This window comes from Hemiscyllium ocellatum, chromosome 21 (assembly GCF_020745735.1).
Source record: "Hemiscyllium ocellatum isolate sHemOce1 chromosome 21, sHemOce1.pat.X.cur, whole genome shotgun sequence".
NCBI lineage: Eukaryota > Metazoa > Chordata > Chondrichthyes > Orectolobiformes > Hemiscylliidae > Hemiscyllium > Hemiscyllium ocellatum.
The window spans coordinates 60690998-60702849 of NC_083421.1; the positions used below are offsets into that span (position 1 = coordinate 60690998).

Consider the following 11852-nt stretch of genomic DNA (forward strand, 5'->3'; position numbering starts at 1 on the left):
TGCTCTGTGTTTCTATATTTCCTACAACCAATTTCATCTTCAGTCTCTGCCTCAAGCTCTGAATTCCATTCCTTTGCTTAATGCTGCCTCCAACCTAATGTTCACACTAAGCCTAAAACCTCCCATTTCCAACTCCATAACATCACCAGAGTCTGCCTGTCATCCAGCCCCCTGCCCTGACTGTGGATTCCCTTGTCTAATCCAACACCATTGCCATATTCAACCATTTTAACCCACTCCTGGCTACTTTCCCACATTCTATTCCTATCCTGACTCAGAGCAACTCCCATTCCCCCTACCCCACCACCACCCATGCCCACTCTCAGCATCACTGACCTACGCTTCCTCCAGATTGGGTAGCTCCTTGACTGTAAAGTTAGCCTTGTTTTCAGATTCCATCATCGCTTCACCCTTCATCTCCTCCAGCCTTATAACCCTCCAAACCTGGTCTCCCTAGCATTCCAATTCTGGCCTCTCCTACAAACGGCCATGCCTGCTGCTGCTCCAGGTTTAGCTCTGGGATTCTAAACCTTTGCATATCACATGAGTCTGAGAGATGTACAGCACGGAAGTAGACCTTTTGGCCCAACTTGTCCATGCTGACCAGATATCCCAAACTAATCTAGTCCCCTTTACCAGCACTTGGCCCATATCCCCCACAAACCCTTCCTATTCATACGACCATCCAGATGCTTTTTAGATGTTGTAATTGTACCAGGCTCCACTACTTCCTCTGGTAGCTCATTCCATACACACACCACCCTCTTTCCAAGAAATATTCTTTCCACGAGCTAGCACAACTCAGATGAGTCAAATAGCCAATTCCTAGGTCTAATTATGTTTTCAAGTATGATAAATGTAACTTTAACCTTGATACTGTATGGATTTCCTCTGTAGTTACAGATCAAACACTGTGCATCAGTACTACAACCCAGTTGTAACCTTGGCTACAGCAGCAAACACTTAGGAAAAGTTATGCAATAGTTATTGGAACTATTGCTTAGCTGTGAGTCTGTGTATCCTTTAGAGACCTACCCTATTGGGTCAACAACAGTTCCGGACAGTTGAAGCAACCCTTTCAGTATTTATTGCAATATAATGCGATCAGTTACCATCTTAGACCACAACTGAGTGTCTCGTATGGCTGTTTCCGAGGTCAGTGAAAACTACCACACTGCTGTGGGTTTGGAGTCACATGTAGGTCAGATCTGGTAAAAACAACAAGTTTTCTTCCCAAAAGGACATTTGTGATCCTGACAAACATTTGTGACAAGACAGTAATTTACTCAGCGCCAAGATATATTTGTAACTTTTTTAAATTCCAGATTATTTAATTAATCAAAATGTAATACAAAGGTGGGATTTGAGATCACTTTTCAGGTTTAGGTTTAGACATTACTAGTCATGTAAAGTAGTGTACGGGTGATATCACTGGGTCCAAAATCTAAAGACCTGGTTTAATGTTCAAATCCCACCATTCTAGTTTTGTTCCTTAAATTACTCTCTATCCTGACTTGGAAATATATCACCATGCCCACTGTTGCTGAATCAAAACCCAAAAACTCTGCCCCTATCAGCACTGTGGCAAGTCACACAACACCAAGTTATAGTTCAACAGGTTTATTTGAAATCAGAAGCTTTCAGAAAGCTATCTTTTTGTCAGGTGAAGTGGTTCGTCAAGTGACGCAGGAGCAGCGCTCCGAAAGCTTGTGATTTCAAATAAACCTGTTGGACTATAACTTGGTGTCATGTGACTTCTGACTCTGTTCAGTCCAAGCATACAGGCTCGAAGGGCTGAATGGCCTACTACTATATTTCAATCTAATGGAATTTTAAAGAGACCGGGTGGAAAAGTAACTAAAGGGAACTTCTGTGTTAGGACAGGAGTCACAGGAGATTGAATGAGAAGGTGGTTGTTGGAACAGAGTAGCAGGGAATACTACCGGGTGACAAGTGGAAACTCAAGGCAGGACCCTATGGATCCTCTTCAAGGTTATTGGCTCCTAGAGAGCCAGAGCTAACAACGATGAGATGGAACTGGATGGCTCGGATCTCAGCCGCAGAGAGACGGGCCGAATGGGCTCTGACTATGCCATAAACATTTTGAAACAGGAGATGAAACCAAAGGAGATTTAAAAGGATGGCCAGCTGTACACCCGACAGTGAAAAGGGATGACCACTAAGATATTCAAAAAAGGGGAAATAAAACAGCGGGGAAGACATTTTTCATGTTTTTCTTTCAGATGTTCAGTGTTTTTGTTATTTATTCATCAGACATGGGCATCGCTGGCTGGGCCCAGTATTTATTGCCCGTTCCTAGTTGCCCCTTGAGAAGGTGGGGGTGAGCTGCCTTCTTGAATCGCTGCAGTCCATCTGCTGTGGGTTGACCCACAATGTCCTTAGGGAGGGAATTCCAGGATTTTGACCCAGTAACAGTGAAGGGACAAAGATATATTTCCAATTCAGGACGGTGAGTGGCTTGGTGAACTTGCAGGGGGTGGTGTTCCCGTGTATCTGCTGCCCTTGTCCTTCTAGATGGAAGTGGGCATAGGTTTGGAAGGTGCTGTCTGAGGATCTTTGATGAATTTCTGCAGCGCACCTTGTGGATAACACTGCTGCTACTGAGTGTCGGTGGGGGAGGGAGTGGATGTTTGGGGATGTGGTGCCAAATCAAGTGGCTGCTTTGTCTAAGATGGTGTCTAGCTTCTTAAGTGTTGTTGGAGCTGCCCCCATCCAGGCAAGTGGGCAATATTCCAGGACACTCCTGACTTGTAGATGGTGGACTGGCTTTGAGAGGAAGTGTTTTAAATTCATTTCCACGATGTGGGTGTCACTGGCCAAGCCAGCATTTATTGCTCAGAGGGCAGATATAAGTTAACAATATTTCTGTGGGTCAGGAGTCACATGTAGGCCAGACTGAGTCAGGATGGCAGAATTCCTTCTCTGAAGGATAGTAATGAACCAGGTGGATTTTTCCAACAATCAGGAATGGTTTCATGGTCATCATTAAAGTCTTAAATCCAGATATCCATTGAGATTGATCTGGTTGGCTCCACTGTCTACCATTGGTGAGATTTGAACCCAGGACCCCAGAACACTACCTGGGACAGTAGATTACTAGCCCAGCAATCACATCACCAGGCTGTCATCTCCTCAGGAAGGGAGGGGAGTTATTAGTTTGTAGACAAGACTTTCTATTGCGTGGTTTCCTTATTCAGTCATGGGATTTGGCATCATTGGCTAGGCCAACATTTATATACAATCTCGAATTGCCCAGAGGGAAGCTAAAGTCAACCACATTGCTGTGGGGTTGGAGTTCCATGTAGACCCAGACCAGGTAAGGACAGTAGAATTCCTTCCCTAAAAGACATTAATGAACCAGATGGGTTTTTCCAACAATTAACAATGGTTTCATGGTCATCATTAGACCTTTAATTCCAAATTCTTTATTGAATTCAAATTGCACCATCTGCCGTGGCGGGATTTGAACTCATGCAGTTCCTACTCTGAATGTGACGGCTTTCTCCTGACTCTTTGCTTTCAGTTGGAGTTTTCAGTCGGACGGGTCCAGATGAACTTCTTACACTTGCTCAGCTCGGAGGCAGTCCAACACATCACCATCCACTGTCTCAATGTGCCAGTCTGGACAGATGGGAGCTCAAAAAAACCCTTCAAACAAGCTGTCAAGTTCAAGTCCTGGAACGGGTTGATGCTGGAAGCCGGAGGGCAGCTGGAACCCAAGGTGGTGGTAGACAACTGTCAGGTAAAACCCTCTCTGCCCTTCTGAATGGAACTAGAAGTGACTTTGTTGGGGTTTGAATGGGCATTTAAGGGAAATAAGCCTGCAGGGCTTATTCTTAAGGTGAATAGAGCAAGATTTGATAGGGACCTGAGGGTCAACCTATTCACGCAGTGGGTGGTGCATATGTGGAATGAGCTGCCAGAGGAAGTGGTAGGGGTGAGGTGTTGTTACAACATTTTAAAGACATTTGGACAGGTACATGAATAGAAAAAGTTTAGACGAGTACATGGCAAATGCAGGCAACTGGGAGTTGTTCAGTTTGGGAAACGTGGTCAACGTGGACAAATTGGAGGGAAGGGTCTGTTTCCGTGCTGTATGACCCTATGTCTGTAGCTATGGGGATAAAGTTGGAATGGCAGGAAATGGAGACAAAAGCAGAACTGTTATGGTATAGAAGGAAACCATTCAGCCCATCGTGTCTACGCCTGTACCTCAAAATGCGACAGCCCTCTTCTGCTTTCAGCCCATGCCTTTGCACATTATTTCTGCTGAAATAACCATCCAGTGCCCTTCTTGAATGCCTCAATTGAAGCTGTGTCCATTACATCTCAAGGCAGTGCATTCCAGATCTACCCACTCACTGAGTGAAAGGAATAGGTCACCATACAGAGAGCTGGAATGTACTTGATGGACCGAATGGCCTCCTTCTCTGTGATAAATGCCTTGGTTGACTCCGAGTACAGATCACTGAAAGAAATCCAAGAGTTCTTTTATTTGTTCACATTCACTTAATTGGCCAACGGATTCACAGTAAGGGAGAGTGTTAACATTCCAAACGGCCTCAGACTTTTTCCATCCAAGCTGGGAGAACTTAGGAAAATAGAGTCAGAGAAATGTACAGCATCCAACTCATCCATGCTGACCAGATATCCTAAATTAATCTAATGCCATTTGTCAGCACTTGGCCCATATCCCTCCAAACCCTTCCTATTCATATACCCATCCAGATGCCTTTTAAATGTTGTAATTGGACCAGCTTCCACCACATCCTCTGGCAGCTCATTCTATACACACACCACCCTCTGTGTGAAAAAGTTGCCTTTTAGGTCCCTTTTATATCTTTCCCCTCTCACCCTAAACCTATGCCCTCTAGTTCAGGACTCCCCCACCCCAGGGAAAAGACCTTCTCTATTTACCATATCCATGTCCCTCATGATTTTATAAACCTCTATAAGGTCACCCCTCATACTCCGACGCTCCAGGGAAAACAGCCCCAGCCTGTTCAGCCTTTCTGTGTAGCTCAAATCCTCCAACCCTGGCAACATCCTTGTAAGTCTTTGCTGCACCCTTTCAAGTTTCACAACATCATGACGGCTGTCAAACAAATGCAGAGCCTGGGAAAGGTGGGGAGTGTGGAGAAGAGTGAAGAGGGAAGGTTGATGGATGGGAGGCATGGCTACACAGGCTTAATGGCGACAGAGAAGAAAACACAAAAACAATGAGCTTTTCTTTGGCCTTTTTCACCTTGGAACATCTCGAGATGCTTCACAGGGTCAGCGCTGTGTTCCAGTTTAACACTGAGCCACTTACAAAGCCATTAGACCAGAAGCTCAGTCAAAGAAGTCATTTTTAAAAGAACATAGAACCCCTACAGTGTGGAAGCAGGCCATTCAGCCCACACTGACCTTCCAAAGAACTTCACTCAAGTTGCTCCCCCACACCCTATATTTCCCATGGCTAGCCTGCAAAACCATGGGCAATCTCCCACAGCCAGTCTACCCGGACTTGCACTTCTTTGGACAGTGGGAGGAAACCCACACAGACACAGGGAGAATGTGCAAACTCCACACTGAGAGTCACCTGAGGGTGGAATTAAACCCAGGTCCGAGGCGCTGCGAGTCAGCAGTGCTAACCACTGCACTACTGTGCTGTCGATCTCAGAGCAGAGAAAGGGAGGGGTGTGGGGGAGGGTTTGAAGTGAATTTTCTAAATTTCCGCAAGCCCATGGCTTTGGTGCTTCCTATCGTAGATGTAAGTAAAACGTGCTGACAGTTCTTGTTTTCATTGGTGTTGGTTTTCAGATAAAAGATGGACGATGGCACCAGACACACTTCCTGTTTCACACCCAGGATCCCAATCAGTTGCCGATAGTTGGTATTTATAACTTACCACAACCAAAGCCTGGACTACATTACCACCTTGAGGTTGGGCCTGTCTGCTTTCTCTGAGACAACAGATTGACCATCTTTAACCCACATCAGAGCATAGTTATCCTTTACTGTGTATTCAAATAAAACTCAAGGAATTGCTGACATGATGTGTGGGAATATCACATTACCCATCAGAGAAGGCTACGCAATAGCTTTCTTTAAAATCAGAAAAAAAAACTGTAAAGAGACATTAAGAGGACCTGTTTCGTGGGGAAGAATTTAGCCTAAAGCAACTAAAATTGAAGGTTTTCACCCTTTAGCCTAAGAGTCTGTAGGCTGCTGTGTATGAAGGAATGGATCGAAGTGAGTTGCAGAAGATCCATTTTAAAAAGACAGAGAGAGAGAGAAAGGGGGGAAAATAACAAATTGATTTGTAGTGGCTTAGCCAGCATTCTGTTCAGCAGTCCCAAGTTATGGGATACTCAGAAACGTTGATTGCATGTAGTCGATAGAGCTGGTGACCTGCATTGTCTACTAAGCAATCTCCAATGTGCAATAGTAAAGGGAGAAACTAGAGGAACTATCAAGGGTTGATAAAATTTCCGAAATCCATGACACTTCATCTGAAGTGTGAATGATTCCAATGTTTAGCTCTCAGCCACCAAACGCCTGAACTAATTGGTCAGTCCCGGGCATGGTGAAACCAAGTGATAAAGGAGGTTGGGTCCAGTTTCCTAGTGATTATGACATGGTGCTAGTAGGATGAACTTCGTGGGGTGATTTTTTTTCTACCTCTCATTGTCTGGAATTGGTGCTCACGTTCTTGTGTTTTATTGTCGATATCCACATGTCGTTTTCGAATCACTGGTGCTATGTAATTACCACGAGGGTGGTGGGGGCAAGGGGGAGTTGTCCAGGGTGGGGGGGAATAGGGATGTGAATGGGAGGGTCAATGTTTTGAGAGTGTGCGCCCCTCCCACTGACACCTGCAAAGGAAACCTTAAGTACGACAGTAATTGTTAAGTTAATGATGTCTAGAGTGCCTTTAATATTTGAAGAGATTATTTAATTGTGCTTCAGAGAGGTTCCAAACCCTACTGTTCCTGAGTGCCTGAGTGACCAATATTTGTTTCTAAAATAAAACGAAGGAAGGGAGTTGAGGAAATCGCTGAGAGTTTTTGCTGTTTTGTCGTTTGTTATCTTTGTTTTACTCTGTCCTGAACGCTTTTGTACAAAGTTGCCCCAAAAGCTGTAATTAATATTTAGAGAAGCTTTTAATAATTAAAGAAACCTGAGTCTTTCCTGAAACAAAGATAGATTTTTTTTGCATCTTCTCCGCACATTGTGTACAATGTTTCTGTTGTATACAGTGTGTCAATATTTTACAATCTGCTATTTAATGTTATTTAAATATTTTTAAAACTTCGGTCTAAAGGAGGAACCATTGCCTGGTCCCAACACAGATGTCTATGTTTTGAAATAGACTGGTCCTTTGTGTGTAGCAGGTGTAAAGATGTTGCTTCAACACCCAACTGGTCTTGGAGAATAATGTAGAGTTCTTTCTGTTTATGCTTGTCTATTGTGTAAATTTGGTGCGTTGAAGAGAATATTTCAGTGTTTCAAATCTAAAGATATGCAGAGTCTAAATGTACTGTTTAGGAAAATGCTTTAAGCGCTTTTTAATTCTTGAATTTTTTTTTACTTTGAAGGAAATATGTGAAAAATCTAGAATTCTAATACATTATTTTAAATTTATTGCATTTTTTAAACAAAAATCTAAGAATACAGTTGAAAAAAGCCAGCCATCAGAATACCTCATACATTTTGGTTCCATTCTGAATACATTTCAGCTTTGTTTATTTTTATTTTCTTTTGTTTAAAGTTTGTTTTTTACTTCATTTTTGGATTTTTTTTCCATCTATTCCATTTGCTTTTTTTTCTGTGTGTGTGTCTGTTGCTATAGAAACAGAGTAGCCATAAAATGGCCATCCGCAGACGTCAGTATCATAATTGCCTTAGCCACAGAGGTTTAAACGTTCTGTGCAGAATTCACTATTTAGCTGTGAATTATCTTACTCAGCCTTTGCTAGCCTTGATGGGGCTAAGACTCTTCCATTGTTTGAAATTAAAAGTTTCTGAAATGTTACTGAAATAAATATTTCAAACTGAAGCAACGAAACCTGGCGTGAACATTTTGTGTATTATTCAAGAAGCATACAGACATCAGAAGTGGGAGTGGGCCAATCAGCTCTCCAGGTTACCAGGAGAGTGGGCATTGAGAAATATTTCCGTCACGGTCGAACGGCAGAGCAGAATCAATGGGCTGAAGGGCCTCTCATTCTGGTCCTATATCTTATGATTAAGCCTGTCTCAATATTCAATAAGATCTGCCCCAGACCTCGACTTCTCTTTCTTGTCAGCTCATGGTAGCCCTCACCTCCTCAATATGTCAAAAATCAATCTACCACCCAACTTCGGTCCAACTCCTTCATACCGACCAGATATCCCAACTCAATCTAATCCCACTTGCCAGCACCCGGCCCATATCCCTCTAAACCCTTCCTATTCATATACCCATCCAGATGCCTTTTCAATGTTGCAATTGTACCAGTCTCCACCACTTCCTCTGACAGTTCATTCCATACACACACCCCACCCTCTGTGTGAAAACGTTGCCCCTTAGGTCCCTTGTAAATCTTTCACCTCTCACCCTACACCTACGCCCCTCTAGTTCTGGACTCCCCCATCCCAGGGAAAAGACCTTGTCTATTTACTCTATCCATGCCCCTCATGATTTTATAAACCTCTTTAAGGACACCCCTGAGCCTCTGATGTTCCAGGGAAAACTGCCCCAGTCTATTCACTCTCTCCCTGTAGCTCAAACTCTACAGCCCTGGCAACATCCTTGTAAATCTTTTCTGCACCCTTTCAAGTTTTACAACATCTTTCTTCAAATGCATTCAGTGATCTAACCTACACAGCTCTCTGGGCTGGAAAAGTCAAGGTAATCACTACCAAACTGAAGTAATTACTTTGTTCCTTAGTTTTAAATTATTCTGTCACAACATCCCTTCGTCCAGGATTCCCCACCTTCTCAACATCTACCCTGTCAGTCATTAGAAACAGCAGAGTCATATGTTTTAATCACATCACTACATTTTCACATTCTGAATTGTTTAAATTATTCATTCGTTGGATATAGTCAGCGTTTATTGCCCATCCCTAAATGCCCAGAGGGTATTAAGAGTCAAGCACATCACTATGTCAGGTATAGACAGGATAGATCGAGTGAATCCTTAGAAGAGTATAAAGGCAGTAGGCGTATACTGAAGAGGGATATCAGGAGGGCAGAAAGGGGACATGAAATAGCTTTGGCAAATAGAATTAAGGAGAATCCTAAGAGTCTTTACAAATATATCAAGGACAAAAGGGTAACTAGGGAGAGAATAGGGCCCCTCAAAGATCAGCAAGGTGGCCTTTGCATGGAGCTGCAGAAAATGGGGGAGATATTAAACGAGTATTGTGCATCAGTATTTACTGTGGAAAAGGATATGGAAGATATAGATTGTAGGGAAATAGATGGTGACGTCTTGCAGCTGGATGTCTTGAAACGCATGAAGGTGGATAAATCCCTAGGACCTGATCAGGTGTACCCTAGATCTCTGTGAGAAGCTAGGGAAGTGATTGTTGGGGCCCTTGCTGAGATATTGGTATCATCGATAGTTACAGGTGAGGTGCCGGAAGATTGAAGGTTAGCTAACGTGGTGCCACTGTTTAAGAAGGGTGGTAAGGACAAGCCAGGGAACTATAGACCAGTGAGCCTGACGTTGGTGGTGGGCAAGTTGTTGGAGGGAGTCCTGAGAGACAGGATGTACATGTATTTGGAAAGGCAAGGACTGATTCGGGATAGTCAACATGGCTTTGTCCGTGGGAAATCATGTCTCACAAACTTGATTGAGGTTTTTGAGGAAGTAACAAAGAGGATTGATGAGGGCAGAGTGGTAGATGTGATCTATATGGACTTCAGTAAGATGTCCAACAAGATTCCCCATGGGAGACTGGTTAGCAAGGTTGGATCTCACAGAATATAGGGAGAACTAGCCATTTGGATACAGAACTGGCTCGAAGATAGAAGACAGAGGGAGGTGGTGGAGGGTTATTTTTCAGACTGGAGGCCATTGACCAGTGGAGTGCCACAAGAGGTACAGTTAGTAAGTTTGCAGATGACACCAAAATCGGAGGTGTAGTGGACAGCGAAGAAGGTTACCTCAGATTACAACAGGATCTTGACCAGATGGGCCAATGGGCTGAGAAGTGGCAGATGGAGTTTAATTTAGATAAATGCGAAGTGCTGCATTTTGGGAAAGCAAATCTTAGCAGGACTTATATACTTAATGGTAAGGTCCTAGGAAGTGTTGCTGAACAAAGAGACCTTGGAGTGCAGTTTCATAGCTCCTTGAAAGTGGAGTCGCTGGTGGATAGGATAGTGAAGGCAGCGTTTGGTATGCTTTCCTTAATTGGTCAGAGTATTGAGTACAGGAGCTGGGAGGTCATGTTGCGGCTGTACAGGACATTGGTTAGGCCACTCAGCACTGGCTACACACTCAGCACTGGCTACACTCCGGACACTGGCTACACACCCAGCACTGACTAAACACGCAGCACTGGCTACACACTTCAGCACTGGCTACACTCCGGACACTGGCTACACACCCAGCAGTGGCTACACACTCAGCACTGGCTACACACACAGCACTGGCAACATACCCAGTACTGACTACACATGCAGCACTGGCTACACACCCAGCACTGGCTACACTCCTGGCACTGGCTACACACCCAGCACTGGCTACACTCCTGGCACTGGCTACACACCCGGCACTGGCTACACACCCAGCACTGACTAGACACCCAGCACTGGCTACACACCCAGCACTGGCTAGACACCCAGCACTGGCTACACACCCAGCACTGGCTAGACACCCAGCACTGACTAGACACCCAGCACTGGCTACACACCCAGCACTGACTACTCACCTGGCACTGGCTACACACCTGGCACTGGCTACACACCCAGCACTGACTAGACACCCAGCACTGGCTACACACCCGGCACTGACTAGACACCCAGCACTGACTAGACACCCAGCACTGGCTACACACCCAGCACTGGCTACGCACTTAGCATTGGCTACACACCCAGCACTAGCTACACACCTGGCACTGGCTACACACCCGGCACTGACTAGACACCCAGTACTGGCTACGCACCCAGCACTGACTAGACACTTGGCACTGGCTACACACCTGGCAATGACTAGATAACCAGTACTGGCTACACACCCAGCACTGACTACACACTCGGCCCTGGCTACACACTCAGCACTGGCTACACACCTGGCACTGGCTACACACTCAGCACTGGCTACACACCCGGCACTGGCTACACACTCAGCACTGGCTACACACCCGGCGCTGGCTACACACTCAGCACTGGCTACACACCCGGGCACTGGCTACAGACCCAGCACTGGTGACATAACCAGTACTGGCTACACCAATCAACCCCATCGCCCCGTGGCCCAACATTTCAACTCCCCCTCCCACTCTGCCTGGGCCTCCTCCATCGCCGCTCCCTCACCACCCAATGCCTGGAGAAAGAACCTCATCTTCTGCCTCGGAACACTTCAACCCCAGGGCATTAATGTGGACTTCACCAGTTTCCTCATTTCCCTTCCCCCCCACATTACCCCAGTTCCAACCTTCCAGCTCAGCACCATCCTCATGACCTGTCCTACCTCCCAATCTTCCCTCTCACCCCCACCTATCCTCTCCACCCTCCTCTCTGACCTGTCACCCCCATCCCCACCTCCATCCATCTATTGTACTCTTTGCCACCGTCTCCCCAGTCCCACCCCCCCCCCCCCCCCCCACCCCCATTATCTCTCCACCCTGGAGGC

General features: G+C 45.3%; 1 protein-coding gene across 2 annotated transcripts in view; it reads left to right on the plus strand.

Annotated features, from left to right (window-relative positions):
* LOC132825922 (collagen alpha-1(XXVII) chain-like) overlaps positions 1 to 6787 on the plus strand; it is a 593955-nt gene extending 587168 nt beyond the window's left edge. For both annotated transcript variants that reach the window (XM_060841558.1, XM_060841557.1), the window contains exons 60-61: positions 3545 to 3763; positions 5824 to 6787. In XM_060841558.1, the coding sequence (XP_060697541.1) occupies positions 3545 to 3763; positions 5824 to 5970 (366 nt within the window). In that variant the 3' untranslated portion in view covers positions 5971 to 6787. The remainder of the gene's footprint in view (positions 1 to 3544; positions 3764 to 5823) is intronic.
* The last annotated feature ends 5065 nt before the right edge of the window (positions 6788 to 11852 follow it).